The sequence below is a fragment of the Ornithorhynchus anatinus genome, chromosome 9 (assembly GCF_004115215.2).
Source record: "Ornithorhynchus anatinus isolate Pmale09 chromosome 9, mOrnAna1.pri.v4, whole genome shotgun sequence".
Lineage (NCBI taxonomy): Eukaryota > Metazoa > Chordata > Mammalia > Monotremata > Ornithorhynchidae > Ornithorhynchus > Ornithorhynchus anatinus.
Window position 1 is genome coordinate 11750870 of NC_041736.1, and position 19685 is coordinate 11770554.

General features: G+C 41.1%; 1 protein-coding gene across 1 annotated transcript in view; it reads right to left on the bottom strand.

Moving 5' to 3' along the window:
- Nucleotides 1-19685, bottom strand: part of IFIH1 (interferon induced with helicase C domain 1) — a 48647-nt gene that overhangs the window by 12589 nt on the left and 16373 nt on the right. The window contains exons 3-7 of the mRNA XM_029072306.2: nucleotides 19462-19633; nucleotides 18366-18530; nucleotides 8616-8699; nucleotides 1140-1360; nucleotides 274-478 (exon numbers count right to left, since the gene is read on the bottom strand). Of these exons, the coding sequence (XP_028928139.1) occupies nucleotides 274-478; nucleotides 1140-1360; nucleotides 8616-8699; nucleotides 18366-18530; nucleotides 19462-19633 (847 nt within the window). The remainder of the gene's footprint in view (nucleotides 1-273; nucleotides 479-1139; nucleotides 1361-8615; nucleotides 8700-18365; nucleotides 18531-19461; nucleotides 19634-19685) is intronic.

Genomic DNA, 19685 nt, shown 5'->3' on the forward strand with positions numbered 1-19685 from the left:
GTTCATTCTCTACCTGCTTATTATTAAGTGGAAGAAGACTTGGGTTCTGATCCCAGCTCAACCACTTGCCCCCTGGGTGACTATGGGCACGTCATTTAGCTTCTCTTACGTCTCAGTTGACTGTAAAATGAAGATTAAAATACCTGTTGTCTCTAACCCACAAGACGTGAACTCTTGCATCTACTTTAGCAGTTCGCAAATGCATGACTTCACTCTAAGTGCTTAACAGACACTACAATTATCATTATCATAATCTTTTAGCAAACCACTTGCCGGATAATTGGACACGTTCATCTTCCTCTGAGTTCAGAAGGGAATTCTCCAGGATTTGAGCTGTACTGATGATGACATCATGAGATTTGACCACTTCTGGAAATGAGATTTTCAGCTGAGAATCACCGCTTAACTTGATGACGCGATACCATTTTTTCAAGAATGGCTGGAACTCTTTGCGGAAGTGTTGTTCCACGAGGGGGACCTAATGCGGCCCAGGAAAATTACAAAAAGGGGGGAAAAAGAATACCAAAACACAGTTAAGTCTGATATGCAGTTTGGCCCACGTAAAGAGATTTACCGTTTGGTCGGCTTTAGACAGTACTTATGCCTCAACAGGACCCCAGCTCATTCACCAGCCACTCAGAGAACTGGTGCGAACAGAACAGTGGGAACATTACATGGTCAAGTCTTTTTCGGGCCACTTTAGTCTTGACAGGCAAGTTTCTTTCACAGGAAGGAACCAGACTTGAGACAGTGCAGAGCCAACTGGACACACCTTTCTACGCCTAGTGCCTTCCGAGATCTCCTAGGTGACGCTCCCCGCTAAATACCACGGACGTAAAGTATGCAGGGCAGAAGAGGAAGCTATGAAAAACAGAGTCTATGTATCTGATGGAACGCTTTCCAGACGCCATGCCCAGTGGCACATCCCTAACCATAAAGATGTGTGTAAGGAAGGAAGGAGACTGGCACTTACTTTCCTGCAAGCATTAAAGACAAAATTCTTGGTTCCATTGCCTAATGGTCTGAACTTACTATGGTTCTTAGGTAAATTGCATGAAGCCTAAAAGAAAGATGGCTTAAATGTGTGTTATGAATAGACTAAAAATGAAACTCCTGGCTTTAACGGGAAATCAGATTACCTTATTCACAAGAACTATAACTTTTCCAAGCTCTGATGCTTTCTCTTTCTTATCCAAGTGATCTTTGGCAATATAAACGGCCACCCTGGTTTTCCCACTGCCTGTAGGGAGGCAGATAATAATGTTCTTCCCTTCCAGTGCTAGCTTGGCCACTTCCATCTGGTAAGGCCTGAGCGTCAGCTCCGGCTCAGGCGATCCTCTCTCGTTTACACTCTCTGGGTCTAGAGGGGATGAATGAAAAAAATGAAAACATTAAAGGAAGGGCGGTTCTCTCAAAGGTTCCTTAGACTGGTTTTTTTTCCCAAACATGCCTTTTCCAACTCCATAGTATCTCAGGAGACTTTTGCTCAGTGTGCTTCTGCAGACTGCCAGAAAGTGCAGTGGGTTCAAAGCAGCCCTAGGATATGAAGTACCGACGACGAAGGACGGGGAATGAGTCAATGCAGGATCAAATTCAATGGGACTTACAGAGCCAAATATAAATGCTGGGAAATGTGTGGGTTGGGGGTAGTGGTTGATTTATATAAAAATCTGAGCTTCTAGCATTATCCGCTTCTTTTTCTGGAACCGGAGTTTATCCCAGAGCTCAGGAGATGGATGGATAGTGTGAACTTGTATGCTGTCTTCTTCTCCAGTTGGCCCACCTGGGAAGACATTTGTTCTGCTTCCCTAATACACTGCTGGTCTGAATAGGAAGGACAGGATTTTGGTTCCTTGTTTGAGGCCTATTTTCTCCCAGTGTAAATGGACACCAAATGCCTCTCCATCTTCAAACTCTCTCCTTATCCCCCATTGACAAGGTTTCCACATCGTGGTAATGCTTCAGACTGGAGGAGGGAGGGAAAGACAAGGGGTGGAGGGTAACCCCTCCCACTACCGCCTTTCCTCCCATCCATTTGCTTTGGAATCAGTTGGCTTTTAAAAATCATTTACTTTTACTCCTCAGAATGTATTTGGAGAGACCATAGGTGGAATATTTTCCTAAATCCTAACCCCGAATAAAGCAATGAAGAGTATTTTTCAAGATCAGCATAGGTTTAACATAATGAAGGTTATTTTCTCTGATTTCAAAAAAATTTCCGAAGTAGTCGATCAAATATTTAGAGTAGAATTACTTCAGAAAGAAAAGGTATACAGAGTTTAAAAATTGTTAATGTCTACCTAAACTGTGATATAATTACTGGAAAAACTTTCAAATCACTTTCCATTTGGCACAGAATGGAAGAAAGATAATATTCCACCAGGAAAAAAATAATTCCAGCTGTCTAAAAAAACGAAGAAGGAAAAATCAAAAGCCTCATCGGTATTACATTACACATGAAAGAAATGTCATTTTTATACTATCAACAATTCTGTTAAATAACACCGAATCAACACACAATCTCATTAACCTTAAAAAATGCTGATGATGCCATTTCAAAGAGGGTTTTAACTTGTTTTGAGGGTATTTTTGAATAGGTAGGAAAATTCACACCAGTATTTAGCAATAGTCATCTATTAAAGAAGCACAGGATGTTTGCTTTCTGTATGGATGAGTACAAAAAGATACGTTATACTTAAGCTAACACTGGATGGCTGATTCATTTCATTTTAGCATCATCAAATCCACAAATTTAGCCTATCAGATTTTAATGTGCTGAATTTCCATTTTTCCTCCCCAACTATCTGCCCCTCTCCGATGTTTTCTGCAATCAGATCAAGCAGATAGTTAAGCACACACCACAGATGGTTATTTATAGCAGGGCATAAAAGGGTGGAAAGTTTGATTATGTAAAGTGCAAGTCAAAACAGTAGAGTCCATTACTGGACACTACTCAGACACCAATCCAAAATCCAATTCAGACTGTGTATTTCTGTGGGACAACCTGGATCCTAATCTCGGCTCTGCCACTTGACTGCTGTGTGACCTTGGGCAAGTCATTTTATTTCTCTGTGCTTCAGTTACCACATCAGTAAACACAGGGTTCAGACTGCGAGCCCCATGTGGGACACGGACCCGAGAGTTTCCAACCTACACTACAATGGTGGTTTTCAGGCCAATTTGCTCTTTAGTGCCAGACTTCCTCCAGCCCCCAGCCTGCTAAAATCCCTGCCCCATTTTCATCCCCACACTCAAAATGAAAAGTTAGCACCTCTGACAAGAGGAATTTACTACCAGCCTCTGTTATGGCAATTCCAACCCAGAAGACTAAAAATAATAGGTTAAGCTCAGGTAGACAGTAGTGTTTCGATGTGGGTTTGTAGCCTCACGTATGTCTCTTAATTGGCTGCTGCCTGGGTGCTTACAGCCTTGACATTCCTCTCTCATCCATCACTGCCAGGATCCCCTAATTCAGGGGACTGCCTTGCAGCTGCTCAGGGCAGCAGAAGGAGACGCAACGGGGTAAAGGATGGGGAAGATTCAGACACACGTGCCAAGTCTGCTGAGGCGGCCGGAGGGTGGGGCAGATGAGGGGTCCGGTCTTTTTTCGCTTCGTGTCATCCCCACTAACTTTTGATATGTGCTTGGTGTTTCGATTGCCCTGTGCAAATTCAAGGCAATGATTTTTTTTAAAAAAATCGAAATATTATTTTCAGTAAACATTCCTGTCTTTGCAGACATTCCCAGGGAGACCATCCATTAATCAGAAGTCTGGACTGATGTTCGTATAGCACACGAGGAAGTAAGAGGTGTTAAATATTATTTCACTGATTTAAGATGGGTATAACCGATTATTCTTTTAATTACCTACCTCCCTTCAAGAAAGTATTCACTAATCAAAATTGGTCTTTCAAATAAAGCCTGGAGGGCTGAGGTAATTTAACCTCTTCCTCAGTAGGCATTGGGTCATGAAACAAAAGAATCATCTCATTTTAAATTCCACAGTTTATAAATGACTAATTGAAATCAAATATGCTTTAAATAATTGCATGCTATTGGAACAGCACCATGTGTGGCAAATGTCAGCCTTAAGTGGATTTTGACAGCTGAGTTATTCTTGAAAAGGTCTGTCACTGCATTTGTTAGAAACCCAGAAAGCATAACTCTACCTCCCACAATAATCTACTGTGTGCAAAGCACTGGTATTAAATGTTGGAAAAAAAACACCAGGTGAGAATCAGACACAGTCCTTGGACCCAGAGTATCAGAATCGAAGAATAAAAGAAGGAGAGAAGGCTGGTGTCGGGCACTTGGGGAAAAACGAAACAATAAAAATACAAAAACATATGATAAGAGCACTAGGGTACTGTGGCTAGAGGAGCAGAATTTCAAACTCTTCATGATTTAATCCAACAGTGACAATAGTCACAGATCTAAAGGTTGAGAAGCTGTCACCTTCCCGGCTGAATCAGGGACTGATAGGAACTTCTAAATTGGGGGGGAAGTCTGGGCAATTTCTATCCTGGGTTTCAGACCTCAGTGGTCTCACGAAGAAAGGAACCAACAGTGGTGTGGGCATTATTTATTTATAATGAATAACCAGAGAAAAGCATAAAATTCTATTAGGTGGTAGGGTTTTTTTTTTAAAGTATTTGTTAAGCACTGCTCTAAGCACTGGGGTAGATACAAGATGATCAGGTTGGACACAGTCCACGTCCCACCTGGGGCTCACAGTCCTAATCCCTATTTTACAGATGAGAGGGAACAGGCATAGAGAAGTTAGATGATTTGTCCAAGGTCACACAGCAGACCAGGTGGCAGAGCCAGGACTAGAACCCGGGTACTTCTGACTCTCAGGCCCGTGCTCTATTCACTAGGCCCCATGCTGTTTTTCATTATTATTACTACTATCCACATAAGGAAAATAGTCAATGTTAAAAAAACTTCCATCTTTGTGAGCAACTGAGTAATTTAGTAAATGGAAAAAGTCAAAATAGCCTCCCTAGGCTTGATAGGACTAGTTGAATATACTGAACAAAGTGTCATTCACTGGTTATGCTATATTGCTTGACTTCTGAACCAACTGCCTCAAGCCTCACATTTTCATTTCCTCTATTCAGGAGGATGAATCACTTAGAGATACCTTTTCATTCAAAGGCCCGATCAGATGGGGTGTGCTCCCCGTCTATACTGCTCGTTACCACCTTCCCCGAGAGGGTGGGGAAGGATTCAGAATGAAGAACGAAAACAACTTTCAGGGCTATCATAGACTTTTATGGTCAAGCAGCTTCTTGATATTCGGGATACCCAAGGGTGTCTGCAGCAAACAAGTCAGTAAGCTCATGAGGGTGGCAAAGTAGGGCTAGATTAACAGTAAGATATTATCGGCAGTACTTGTGTTATAAACATAGTTCCTACACTTGTGATCCAAGATCATTCATGGGGGGAAGCCATATATCACCAAGATTACATTTAAAGAAATACAGGATACAGTGACCAAATCTAGTCATTTTTATTGTCTGTCATACTTGAGAGGGCATAAACAATCCCATCTCCTCCAGGACACTCCTAGTGAGCAGCCTGCAATGCTACTGGAAGAGGAATGATCAGAAATAACATTTTTTAAGCATATAACATGTGAAACACGAATAAATTACATGGATTATTGCCTCAGGCCCAATCTCAGCTCACAAAGGACTCATAATCTAAAGGGGAGCCACACAGAAATGGGGGGGGGGCAATAATATATACATATAAAATATAAAATGACCCTATGAGATAATTTAGTTATGATTATCCTGAGTCGTTTTGGAAAGTTCAGCAGAAAAGTTGACAAAGTGGTCAACAGCTGCTGTTGCGATGCGACTCGGAGAAAACAAGTCTTCCCTCCCCTCGCTTGTGTATTGCAGCAGCTCTGTCCTGTAAGTCTGTATCGATGCAGTTTATGACCGTCTATTCCCCATTGTGTGGAGGCAGATGACCCGGGTAAGAGAAAAGTTGAGTAAAATTGTTTTATGTCTATTCTTTAATTATTGAATTATAGCACCATTATACTCAGAGGGACTTAAGAGAAAGATCAGGTGGTCCTTCCCTCTGCTGCTAAGGTCGGTGAAAAATTAGTCCATTACAGACAGATAATCTTTTCTTTAGTCTGCCAATTGTTTTAGGTGGGGACAGCATGGTCTAGCGGAAAGAGTCAGAGTCAGGAAGTGTGTTCTAGCCCTGGCTCTGGCTTCAGCCCACTATGTGACCTTGTCACTTAATCTCTACGAGCCCCAGTTTCTTCATCTATAAAATAGGGATGATAATTACTATTTAACGGGGTGGTGTGAAGATAAAATGAGGCAGCTGATGGGAAAACACTTCGGAAAAAATAAAAAAACTCTAAACAAAACAAAGGTAGTATTATCACTCCTGCAGCCAACAATTTCTACCTTATTTCTAACTAAAATCTCCCAAACTATAATTTAACCCTGTCTCATTTTGTTTTAGACTGTGAGCCCGTTGTGGAGCAGGGATTGTCTCTATCTGTTCCCAAATTGTACATTCCAAGCACTTAATACAGTGCTCTGCACACAGTAAGCGTTCAATAAATATGATTGAATGAATGAATGAATTTGACTCTCAGTGGATTTGAAGAATCAGTCAATCAACTGTCAAGTATTTATTGAGCACTTACCGTGTGCAGACTCTGTACTGTTTGGGAGAATACTAAGAACAATATAACAGATACATTCCCTGCCCATAACGAGCTTATCGTCTAGTGGAAGAGAATAACTAGTCAACATCGTCCGAATAAAATATTCACGTAGTTAAAGTCAGCAATTCAATGCTCCTATAGGGAACCAGCCCAATTATTTTAACCTTTCCTCAAAGGACATGTTTTCATCCCTTAATCATTTCTGTCATTCTTCTCTGGCCCCTCTAGCTTATCTAAATCATTTTTAAAGTATAGTAACCAAAACTGGATGCAATACTCTAAATCCGGGCCTGACCAGTACCGAGTGTAGCAGAAGGATTACTTGCCAACTCTTGAATGTCAAACTCCTATAAATACATCCCCATACTAGGCTGGCATCTTAAATAATGACATAACACTGCTGATTCATATTCATGGCTATTAAACCATATCCCTCTTGCATAAAAGAAAAGCTGAGCTCAATTGGCATTAACCTCAGGAAATTTAAATTGGGGTCTTTTTACTTTTAACCAATACTGTCGTGAGGGTCTGACCTATCTACCCAAGAAAAGGTGTAGAATCTCCTTCTTCAAGATGGTTGGTTAGGTATGATCTTGCTCAGAGGCAGGAGCACTGATTGAGTGACAAATTAAATTCATTCTCACGCGTGGTTTAATTGCTTGGGATTTGCACGGCAGCACCAAATGCATGTTTCCTTTCTACCCGTTCCTCTACCATAAAAATAGGAATATAGCAGTGTGTTTTTAATGGGTTCATTTTCCTTCTAAAGCTGCCACTTGGCTGGCCTCACGGTCTTAGAATCGGAAGATTTACCACTAGTCTCCACCCACAGTTATTTTTTTGGGTTTTCCCTCTTTTTCCCACTACATTCCTTTTCCAGCCCATTTCCAAGCAACAGAAGTCCCTCTACTTTCCCAAATATTTCCTGGCACACCTACAGTTGGGGCAATTATTTTATATCTCTTACAATTTGTAAACAACATACTTTATAATGGCTAAAGTTGTATTAATTTTTGATTGACTAAAATATGCTGGGGACATTAAGTGTAATAATAACAATAATGATGATGATGATAACAATAATAATAATAATGGTATTTAAGTGCTCACTATGTGTCTACCATTGCACGTAGCCCTGGGGTTGGAAGATGATAATCTGAACAGATATAGTTTCTGTCCCACATGGTGCTCACAGCCTAAGTAGGAAGGAGAACAGGTATTTATTAAACCTCCCCCATTTTACAGATAAGGCAACTACGGCACAGAAAATTTAAATGATCTGTCATGGTCACACAGTAGGCCGGTGGTTTTTCCATTATGCCATGCCTAATAATAGAGAAGCAGCACGGCTTAGTGGAAAGAGCACAGGGTTGGGAGTCATAGGTCATGAGTACTAACCCCGGCTCCACCACTTGTCAGCTGTGTGACTTTTGGCAAGTCACTTAACTTCTCTGTGCCTCAGTTACCTCATCTGTAAAATGGGGATTAAAACTGTGAGCTCCACGTTGGGACAACCTGATTACTTGTATCTACCCAAGTGCTTGGAACAGTGGTTGGCACATAGTAAGCGCTTAACAAATATCATCATCATCATCATCATCATCAATAATAACCTGGAATGAATCCAAAAGCATTTGTTTAACTGCAAAGGATAAAACAGCCAGCGCAAACCTACGTGGATTGGGACGTATCAGGCCCAAAGGGGAGGTCTTGAGTTGTAAATGGAAGCATTCGATTCAGAAAGACCTTGAATAGGTTAACCAGCAAGAAAATTATATGTTATATTCTAGAACCACGGCCCAGAGAAAAAGCAAGCTCATCTCCACAAGTTCATTAAAAGTAACCCAATTTTCTTACTGCCGTACGTCTTTACTTACTTAATATTTTCAAGAATTATGCAACAACGACACGGTACCTGAATCACTGCCCATGGTATCATTACGTCCAAGGCTTTCCTCTAAGCAGCTGATACCTCCTTCTGCCAAACTTGTGTCCGATACTGCAAAGGAAACATTTAAAAATATTTTTAAAATATTTCTGAGTAAAAATGTATTTTAACTGCACACCCCTTCAGCACACAATACATGCAAACAGTTCAAAGATAGAGGCGAGAGCCTGCCTGCGGCTAAATTAAGAAAGGGAAGGTAAGAATCTCTGGTTAAAACAAGAAGAAGAAAAGAGAGAGATTTTCCATTGATAAACAGCTGTCCAGTGGGAAGTCAATGTTCCCCATTTACAGAGAAATGGAACTACTCTGCCCTCATCCCAGATTCTTCCCGGCTGAGGACGGCCTCCTCTATGGCAAACATGAACAAATAACCTGGTGCTGTTTTATTTTTCAACTTAATATCATATTTATTCTTCCTTCTTGCTTAGTATATTCCACAAAAAATTCCTTCCGCCCCCCCGCCCCAGAACAAGCTATTAATGCAGAGAGTAATTATTTAGTTGATATTAAAGCATAAGTAACAGAAAGTTGAAACCAGGTATTCCTAAATTTATATTTCAACCACTGCCTCATAATTGAGTTGGAAGATCTCTGATTGTAAACCTAAGAATGACTATCCCTATTTATCAATTTGCTTGCTGCAGCCTGGGGATTAAAATATTGTTCTACCCTGAAAAGGGTTATTTTAGCAAAAAAAAAAAAGGTCTTTTACATTAGCCAACATTTACAGGACACTAGAGATTTAAACATAACACACATTTCCTAATTCCAAATTCTCATGATCCTGAAGGGAAAGGCATAAGAACTTTCTAGTCCGCTTTCAGTCTTTTGAAATCCCTCGCCCAATTTTAAAGAAAAAAAATGTTTATGTTTGTAAGGAGTTTTATTATTTACTGTCTTTGAAGGGTGTCAATTTCTCTACTGAGATCTTGGGCTTATTTACCTCTTCAAATGTCAAAGAGCAAATGATTAGTAAAAACTGCACGGAACGTTAATGAAAGCCACAACAATAGAGAAGCAGCTTGCCCTCGGGGAAAGAGCAAGAAAAAGGGAGTCAAAGGATCCGGTTTCTAACACCACCTCTGACACGTGTGTGTGTGTGTGTGTGTGTGTGTGTGTGTGTGTGTGAGTGTGATCTTGGTCAAGTCACTTCACTTCTCTGTGCCTCGGTTACCTCATCTGTGAAATGGGGATTAAGACAATGAGCCCTAAGAGGGCTAAGGACCGGATCCAGCCTAAGTTACACTGAATCTACCCCAGTGCTTAATAAAGTGCCTGGCACATAGTAAGAAATTAGCATATACCACAAAAAATCCCACAATCCCATTTGTAGCAATCAAGTTTGAGTGCCCAAATATTTTTTTCGTACATTACGAACATAACCTCACTTCCAAATTCATACTTTTAAGAATGCGATTGAGAAAGTTTTTAATAACCTTAAAACAGACATTAATAGGTCACATTTGATAGACTGCTACTTTTTACAGAGGCAAAGGGGAAACGAAAGACTGTTAATTCTACGGTTTGCCAATGAGACAGAAAACAAATGTAACCCCCAATACATCTAGCATTTATTCTAGCTTTTTTCAGAAAGCAGTTGACATGTCCTCAGATTCTTTCAGGATACTCTCCTGCTTACATCACCTGACTATGCCTTGAGCCAAAATAGTAGAATCTACTGGCTCTTAAAGTATCTTGGGATACATAGAGGGACTCAGTAAGGGCAAACATTGGAGTTCCACTTTTCTGAAAAATCCCATTAATTCAGAAAGGCTCAGTGCTCCTATGCCTCCCCCATCCCAACTCTCCACCATTTTGGATTAGCTGAATTTTCCTGCTGTTTATTTAGAGTTTGAGGAAGCTTGACAATGCTGTCAAGAACATCAGAGCATAACTGAATCAGAAATATGACAGGGATGCTAGAGATTCTATTCTCTGATATGAAACCGACACTATCACTGCTGACAGGTCCATCTTTTAAATGTATGCACAAACCACCATAATTATTTTAAATTTTTCCTGTGAATAAGAAAAATGAAAGCATGAATTTCCTCCCCACCTAATTTGAATGCAACCATTCTAAGGGATAATGACTTTAAATTAAATATAGATTTACACAGCTGAATGTCCTCCCGTCTTCATATTTGCATAACCTATGAGTTTTTCCACTACTTTTTTTTGAGGGAATTCTTACGCATGCAAGATGACTGCTAGTGACAATAAAAATAATAATTGTGATCATTACTAGGTGTTTACTATACGCAAAGCACTGCGCTAAGCACTGAGGAGAAAACGAGACAATCAGTTTGGGCTCACAGTCTAAAGAGGAGGGACAACAGGCTTTGAACCCTCAGTTTATAGATGAAGAATCTGAGGCGCAGAGAAGTTAAGTGACTTGCTGTGACTTCCAGGCCCAAGCACTTCGAATTTGAATTTTCTCCAGCCATAGAAATAGAAAGCAAGTAGGGAAAAGGAAATTATCTGAGACTTTTTGCACTGAGCAGTAATGACAAAGTAGAACTGTCTAGGTCTCCCATATCTGCCATCTCTGGCATGCTTCTAAAAATACTTACAAGGAATAAAAAACTACCTCATGGCCTGCATGATTCAGGTGGGCAGGATGGTCTAGGAATACTGGTCTTTTAAATTAATCAATTGATCAATAGTATTTATTGATAATTTAATCTGCACATAACACTACACTATTTGGGAATACAAGCATTGGTAGACATAATCCCCGCCTTCAACATATTTATAATCTATCACAGTTTTCCTCATCTGAACAATGGGAATGATAAATGCATTCTCCCACCATTTTCACAGAGTGAGCCCATTGTGGGACAGGGGCTGTGTCTGATCTGATTATCTTGTACATCATTGTACATTATCTTGATTATGCTGATCCCTTTCCACAGTGTTTGGCACAGAGTAACTGTTAAACCAATTCCATAACTGGCAAACCTGAAACCAGCATTTATTTGGTTCATTCATGGCTGACAGCTGACTTTTAAAAATAACATTCGTTTCAACTCATTTGTAAGGAGCCGTTCTTCAAGCATGTGTATCAGTTCTATATATGCTATATCATATATCAGTTGACACTAAGTAAATACCATTGATTGATTATGTAACTGAAAATGAGACAGAACCCTCTCTCTTGGAATGGAGATTAAGCTGTGGCCACGTCACTTCAGGAAAAGTGTATTAAAATTTTCTATTTGGAAAAATCAATTTTGACAGGGCAAATGGGCAGGAAAGAACATGGTTGGGGGAGTTACAAACCACTGGACTATCCAAGCCTTCTGAGGATCCCTGAGATTCATATGCTAAACTTACAGATGGATAGTATTTCAGGATTTTCCATTCCCCAGTCCTACTACCATCTTGAAGATATGGCTAGACTATTTCCCAGAACATGAGTGAATCTGAGCATCAGATGGGTTTGGACTAAATTACCTTACCTACTTACCGTATTTATTCAATCTGCTATACGGATTATTTTTCTAAAAAAAATGTTCAGCCCACATCTCCCCACTCCTCAAGAACCTCTAATGCCTGCCCATCCTCCTCCGCATCAGAAAGACACTTCTTACCATCGGCTGAAAACACTCAGCTCGCCCCATCCGTCCTTACCTCGCTGATCTACTACAGCCAGATGGCACACGTTGCTCCTCTAGGACCGGCTTACTCACTGTGCTCTGATCTCATCTATCTCGCCACCGACCCATTTTCCACGTCCTCCCCTTAGCCTGGAACTCCTTCCCCCTCCATTTATGCCAGACCACCAGTCTCCCCACCTTCAAATCATTATTACTATCTCATTTCCTCCAAATGGCCTTCTCCAATTAAGCCCTCCTTTCCCCGGCTCCCTCTTCTTTCTGTTTCATCTAGGCACTTAGATCTGTGAGCTTTGGGCATTTGATTATCCACCCCACAGCACTTAGGTATATATCTTTAAATTACATATTTACAATTACTTATTGATAGTGATGTCTGTCTCCCCCTCTAGACTGTAAGCTCACTGTGGGCAGGGAACATGTCTACCAATTGTGGTGTATTATAACCTTCCAAGCACAGCCTGCCCCACTGAAATATACAGGACATGAGGTAGCTTTTTTATTCCACCTAGTACTTTTAGAAGCACGCCGGAGACGATAGCATGTGTGGGAGACGTAGACAGTTCGATTTTGCCATTAAACCTCAATGCAAAAAATCTCAGCTAATTTCCTTTTCCCTACCTGCTTTCCATTTCTATGGCTGCACAAAAGTCAAATTCAAAGTGCACGGACCTGAGAGTCACAAGACCTGGATTCTAATCCCAGCTCCTCCACTTACCTGCTGTATGACCTTGAGCAAGTCACAGAGTAAGCACTCGATAAATACCATTGATTGATTAAGTCCTACCTTTGTACTACCGTGGCTTAGTGGAAAGAGAACAGGCTTGGGAGTCAGAGGTCATGAGTTCTAAACCCGGCTCTGCCACTTGTCAGCTGTGTGACTGTGGGCAAGTCACTTGACTTCTCTGGGCCTCAGTTACCTCATCTGTAAAGTGGGGATGAAGACTGTGAGCCCCGCGTGGGATAACCTGATGGCCTTGTATCTACCCCAGCGCTTAGAACAGTGCTTGACACATATTAAGTGCTAAACAAATACCAACATTTATTTTATTTTACTACACAATGGAGCAGATACACGAGCATCACATTGAACACATGGGGCTCATAATCTTGAGAGAAATAGAGAGGCAGGTATAGCCCCATTTACTGATGAGGAAACCGAAGTTTGGGAGGTTAAGTAATCAAGTCACCGAATGGTTCACTGGCACTTGGGTCTCCTGACTCGAGGGCCATTAGGTCTACCTGTCAGGAGGCACTGCCTTTTAATAAATTCAATTTTATGGCACAAAGAAAAAACTGAACTCATCAGCTAAATCTAAAGCTAAGTCTCTTTCCCCAACATACAAATAATACTTGTGATTGTGTAGTACAGAGTGGAAGAATATAGAATTTCGGGGAAATCAAACTCATGTAAAATCGACGGACATGAATTTCATGAAAAATAACCTGGATAAAAAAAATCCAATAAGCAATGACAGATACTTATTTCTGTGTCTGATGAGAATTCAGAAATGTTATTTTTAGCTTTAACTTAAACTACTTAATTTAATAAATGATAAAATATATTCACAAAAGGTCCACAAACAAAACTGCACCGGCACTGGAATTATACCAACACAATGAACGCTGAAATCTTCAAAAACTGGTAGGATTTGTGGGCCGAGATTTATTTCAATGAAGAGTGCACCCTCTCCTGGCCAACGGTAATATGATTATTGGATTATTTTATGCCAAGCACTGAATCTTCTCAATCTCTTCCAAGAGACATTGAATTACAGTTAAATTCAATCTCCTTTGCCCTCATAAGAAAATCATTTTTTTGAAAATGTCTTTTCTGTGGAGATTTTCTGTATCTTCTTTATGCAAAACTAATAGTAACGGCCAATCTAGTGCTAGCGGGAATTCTGCATGTTAGACATTTTGGGAAGGATATGTTACTAGTCCTGTTTCCCAGCATAATACACCAGATACCCTGTCCCAGCTCATCTGCATCAAATGACAGAAACACCTTCCAGCTCTGCCAAGCCTCTGGCCTCGTCTTTCCACTTTGCCACCGTCCACAGCGACTCAATGTAGTCCAGAGTTCAAGAACTTTGGGGTAGGAATTAAAGGAGAGAAAATAGACACTTGCTAGTGACTCTGAGTGGCACCTGTCAAAACCAAGACGACTCTGAAGCCGGTATTAAGAAAGCCTCTTACAGTAAAATACCCTTCTGCACCAGCTCAAGGTAAAAAGAAAAAAAAAAACCACCTCTTCCTCTAAACTCATTATGGGCAGGAAACGTGTCTGCTAATTCTGTTGTACTATACTCTCCAGAATGCTTAGTACAGTGCTCTGCACTTACTAAGTGCTCATTAAATACCACTGATTGATTTAGTTGTCCCTCAAATTTGAAGAAGACACCACTGATGTTGAGATTAACGTACAAGTACGTGTGTGCACACAAAAATCCTGTCCCTTTCTTTCTTGTATGTTTAAGGCTTGCGGTGCTTGGCACTGTTTTCTCTTTTGCCTTCTTGTCTCTAATTCTTCAGTGAGGATTTTTTTTACTCCTTTCCTGATAGCAGTACGCCAGGAAGTACATACTCCATGAAGTTCTATCCCTGGTAGGGGAATAGTCAGGTGAGGTAAGGGGGGTAAGGTGATTGAATGCTTTAAAGCTGAGGGTAAGGAGTTTCTGCTTGATATGGGGGTGGATGGGCAACCACTGGAAGTTCCTGAGAAGTAGGGAAACATTTTGACAGAAAAGTGATCCAGGCAGCCGAGTGAAGTATGGATCGGAGTGACGAGAGACAAGAGGCAGGATTGGCAGCAAGGAGGCTGATGTCGGAATCAAGGCAGGATAGGATAAATGCGTGAATTAACGTGGTAGCACTTTGGATGGAGAGTGATGCTGTGAAGGTTGAACTGACAGGTTAAATTGTTGAGGTTAGGGCTTGTGAGTCAGAGAAGATGGTGGTGCTGTCTACAGTGAAGGGAAAATCGGGGAGAGAAGAGTGTTTGAGTGGGAAGATTAGGAGTTCTGTTTTGGACATATTACACTGGGGTGACAGCAGGACAAGTAGAGATGTCTCGAAGGCAGGAGGAAATGCACACCTGTAGAGAGGAAGAGAGATGAGGCTGGAGTTGCAGATCTTGGAATCATCCACACAGAAGTGGTGGTTGAAGCCACGGCAATGAATGAGTTCTCCAAGGGAGTGGATGTAGACGGAGATTAGAAGGAGAACCAAAATTTAATCTTAAAATCCCGTAGTTAGGGTGTGGGATGTGGAAGAGGAGCTTGCGAAAGAGACTGAAAATGTGACAGGAGGAGAATCAGGAGAGGAGATTGTCAGTGAAGCCAGGATTGGATAATGTTTCTAGGAGAAGAGGTGGACGACAGTGTTGAAGGCAGCTGAGAGGTAGACGATTAGAATGGAGTAGAGGCTGTTGGATTTGGCAAAAAGTTGAAACTTCCAGATAAAAGGAGATGCATTGACTGTCCATTGTTTTCAATTACTTGTGTTTTCGTTGTTCCCCCCAATCATGGATAAAGTAGAGCTGGATTTAGGAGAATGCCATGCCATGATATGGGCATGTAATTCATCTACCAAAGTAATTCTGACATCTCCTTTATGGTCAAAAATGCTGCAGTGTTTGCATCCCCGCAGGACACAGTGACTACCCATTTAGGCTACTTTGGCTAGTGTCTCTAGGGTCTGACCTCTACTCCTTCGCCTCCTCATCTCACTGGCCGGACCATCATTTTACATGAGACCAGCAACCATCTTCACTGCAGTTTGTAGATTAACATTTTTGAAACTCAATCCATACAGGTCCTTAAATAGAACAGGGTGCTTTTTTCTGGCACTGGCCCAGAGCTAAATATAGACCAGTCATGAGAATGATTTTGGTCTACAAGTAGGAAGCTCAAAAAAAGGTGTAAGGACAGATGGGGATTTTTATTACCACAAAGGTCAAGTTTTAAACTCCTCCTCCAGAACATGCTCTACTCTTTGCAAAATATATCAGCTCCCTCCCAGAAAACCATTATGTCACCAGATAAACCTAAAGAAGAGACCATATGGGAAAGTATAAAAAAGAAGGTAGTCAAATCTGAAAACAAGCAGGTTTGTAAGCTCATTAGCTGGAACTGAATTTTAAAACCACGAAAAAAATTCTTAATGCAAAGGAATACGTAAATCAAAATACACAAATTCACAGACACGCACACCATATATTCGCCCTCAGGGTACAAAAGTATGTGATTTTTCATCTTTAAAGTTATGTTCTTAAGCTTTTATCCGTGAACAATAGATCTTCTCCACTGTTTCTTTATAAATGCAAAAGCACCCTCTGCTGGAAAGCCTAAGGTGGTTGTTGGAGTGTTGTTTGGGATAACGGACATCTGATTACAAATTATCTGGGGGGGTTTCTGCCCAGTCTCGATATTTTATATCTATATTTTATATTCTTTCTAATATATATCTATTTTTTCATATTTTGGCCCCAACTTTTGTAGTAGACCAAAATAATGGGGAGATAGCCATTTAAAAATAATTCCCAATTCATAAGAAGTTCAGTGGCAACAAAACAAATCGGGAACAACTGAAAATGATCGAGATACATTATAAGCTAAGAGTTTTTAGTTTTTAAAATCATTGTGACATTTAGTACAGATTACTGGCAAAGCCTCATCACTGTCGTCATTCTCATCATCAGTGGATTTTACTGAGTGCTTACTGTGGGCAGAGCACTGTGCTTGGGAGAGCACAATGTAGCAGAGTTGGTTGGTAAACATGTTCCCCGTCCACGAAGACCTTACAGTCTAGAGGGGGAGACAGACATTAAAATGCATTATGGGCATGTTCATAAATGCTGCGGGGCTCAGGGTGGGGTGAATATCAAGTGCTTGAAGACTACAGTTCCAAATGCATAAGCAACTCAGGAGGAAGAGGCAGTAGGGGAAATGAGGGCTTTGTTGGGAAAAGCCTCTTGGAGGAGATGCCATTTGAATAAGGCCTTATTGGGGGCGGGAAGAGTGGTGGTCTGTCATACTTCGAGGAGAAGAGAGGTCCAGGCCAGAGGGAGGATGTGGGCAAAGGCGAGATAGATGGGACTGAGGAACAGTGAGCATGTTGGTGTGGGAGGAGTGAAGTGTGCAGGCGGGGCTGTAGAAGAAAATTAGGGAGATAAGATGGGAGGGGGCAAGCTGAATGAGTGCTTTAAAGATGGTGGTAACGAGTTTCTGTTTGACGTGGAAGGTAATAATAATAATAATAATGTTGGTATTTGTTAAGCGCTTACTATGTGCCGAGCACTGTTCTAAGCGCTGGGGTAGACACAGGGGAATCAGGTTGTACCAGGTGGGGCTCACAGTCTTCATCCCCATTTTACAGATGAGGGAACTGAGGCACCGAGAAGTTAAGTGACTTGCCCAAAGTCACACAGCTGACATGTGGCCGAGCAGGGATTCGAACCCATGACCTCTGACTCCAAAGCCCGTGCTCTTTCCACTGAGCCACGCTGCTTCTACAAGGTGGCTAGGTAACCACTGGAGGTTTATGAGGAGTGGGGAAATGTGAACTGAACTTTTTTTTTTTTTAGAGTGGACAAATCTGCACATCAATCTCAGATTGTACGCTTGCTATGGGTAGGGAACGTGACCACCAATTCTGTCGTATCGTACTCTCCCAAGCACTTAGTACAGTGCTCTGCACATAGTAAGTACACAATAAATACCACTGATTGATTGATAAATCAAACAGGGGGTGTTCAGCATGTAGGATTTGTTTGCATAGGAGGCTGCACAGGCTGAAAATATCAGCAGGTGCAAATATCACATAGATAAATTTGGGAGCCCGCTATCCACAATGGGAAAATTAGAGTGTGAACTCTTTTACTCCTAAACATTAAGAAGCAAAACAGGACAATCAACACAATATTCCTCTCAGCATCACGCTGCAGCTGTTAGAGATGGAATCCCGGACTAGGACACAATGCTTTTTTTAATATTACTTGCTGTTAACAGAGATCTACTTTTCATGTACATCTAAACATACAACTAAGACACGGTGGAATTACATGATATATTAGTAAAACTAGCGAGGCGATGAGTACCTGAAGCCAAAGATTCCGAAAAAGATGAGTCCAGCGAATCAGTCTCATTGAGCCGATTAGTACTCTCCGACTTCAACTGCTCTGATACTGAAGTAAGGGTGAATCCAGGGGTCGAAATGTCCTCTGCCTCTGGTTGTTCTACCCCATTTTCTTTAATCTCTGCTTCTGAACAGAAGTCAAAAAGCAAAGAAAGATAACGTAAGAGAAATTGGCTCTAACAAATATTTCATGATTGCAAAACTCCTGACTACCAATCTGGGAAACAAAATGTACATTTCACCTATGAACTTATTTACACCCATCCGCCGCCCCCTTACATATGTGTTTAATCAATTATTTATGACTACTGTATTTGTAAATATTTTCATGTCTGTCTCTCCCATTAGTATGAAATCCTTGTGGGTAGGGAATGTAGTACTTCTCTGTTTAGAATTTCCAAAGAGAAGCATCATGGTCTATTGGAAATAGCACGGGCTAGGAGTCAGAAGGACCTGGGTTCTAATCCCAGCTCTGCCACTTGTCTGCTGTGTGATCTTGGGCAAGTAGGTCACTTCACTTCTCTGAGTCTGAGTTACCTCACCAGTAAAATGGAGATTAAGATTGCGAGCCCCATGATTAGCATGAATCTACCCAGGCTTAACACAGTCCTGGCACACCTGTAAGGGTTTCACAGGTACCACAAAAAATCAAGACCTCAGGGCGCCAAGCGGGGACTCGGTAAATACTATAACTACTGAAATTATTTAACTAGAAGCATATTTTAAAACATCCCTACTTCTCTAGATTCCAATGGAGTGGGATTCTGTCTCTTTGAGTTGTTGGTATTTAGGAAAAGATACGGAGGACTATATCATCGAGTAATAAATTGGCTTCTGTGGGCTTTTTCCAATGTTAGTTTCCTTCCCTAGGAACTTATGCTCCATAGATAAATGATCAGGGTAACATGCAATGAACTGAAATTGTGTAATAGCTCTCTCCGTTTTAGTCTAAATCTTTTTCTCATTTTCATTGATCAGGCGTTCCTTTGGGAAGATATTCCTAAAACCTGTGGGCAAAACAGACACAAATCCCAGGAGTGAAAAAGAGTAATTAATACCTTCAGTGCTTTCAAGGACATTTTTGCCAATTAAGCTCTCCGCGAGATCGTCATGCTCAGTTTCTCGCAGAACTGCCACGAACAGAGAAAACCAATCTTCCTTCAGCACTATCCTATTCAGCAATTCCCTTGTACCAGACGGATTTCCATGATTGCTGATTGCCTGACACACCTAGTTAAAGAAAAGTATGATTAAAGAATTAAGGCCTCTTCTGAATACAATG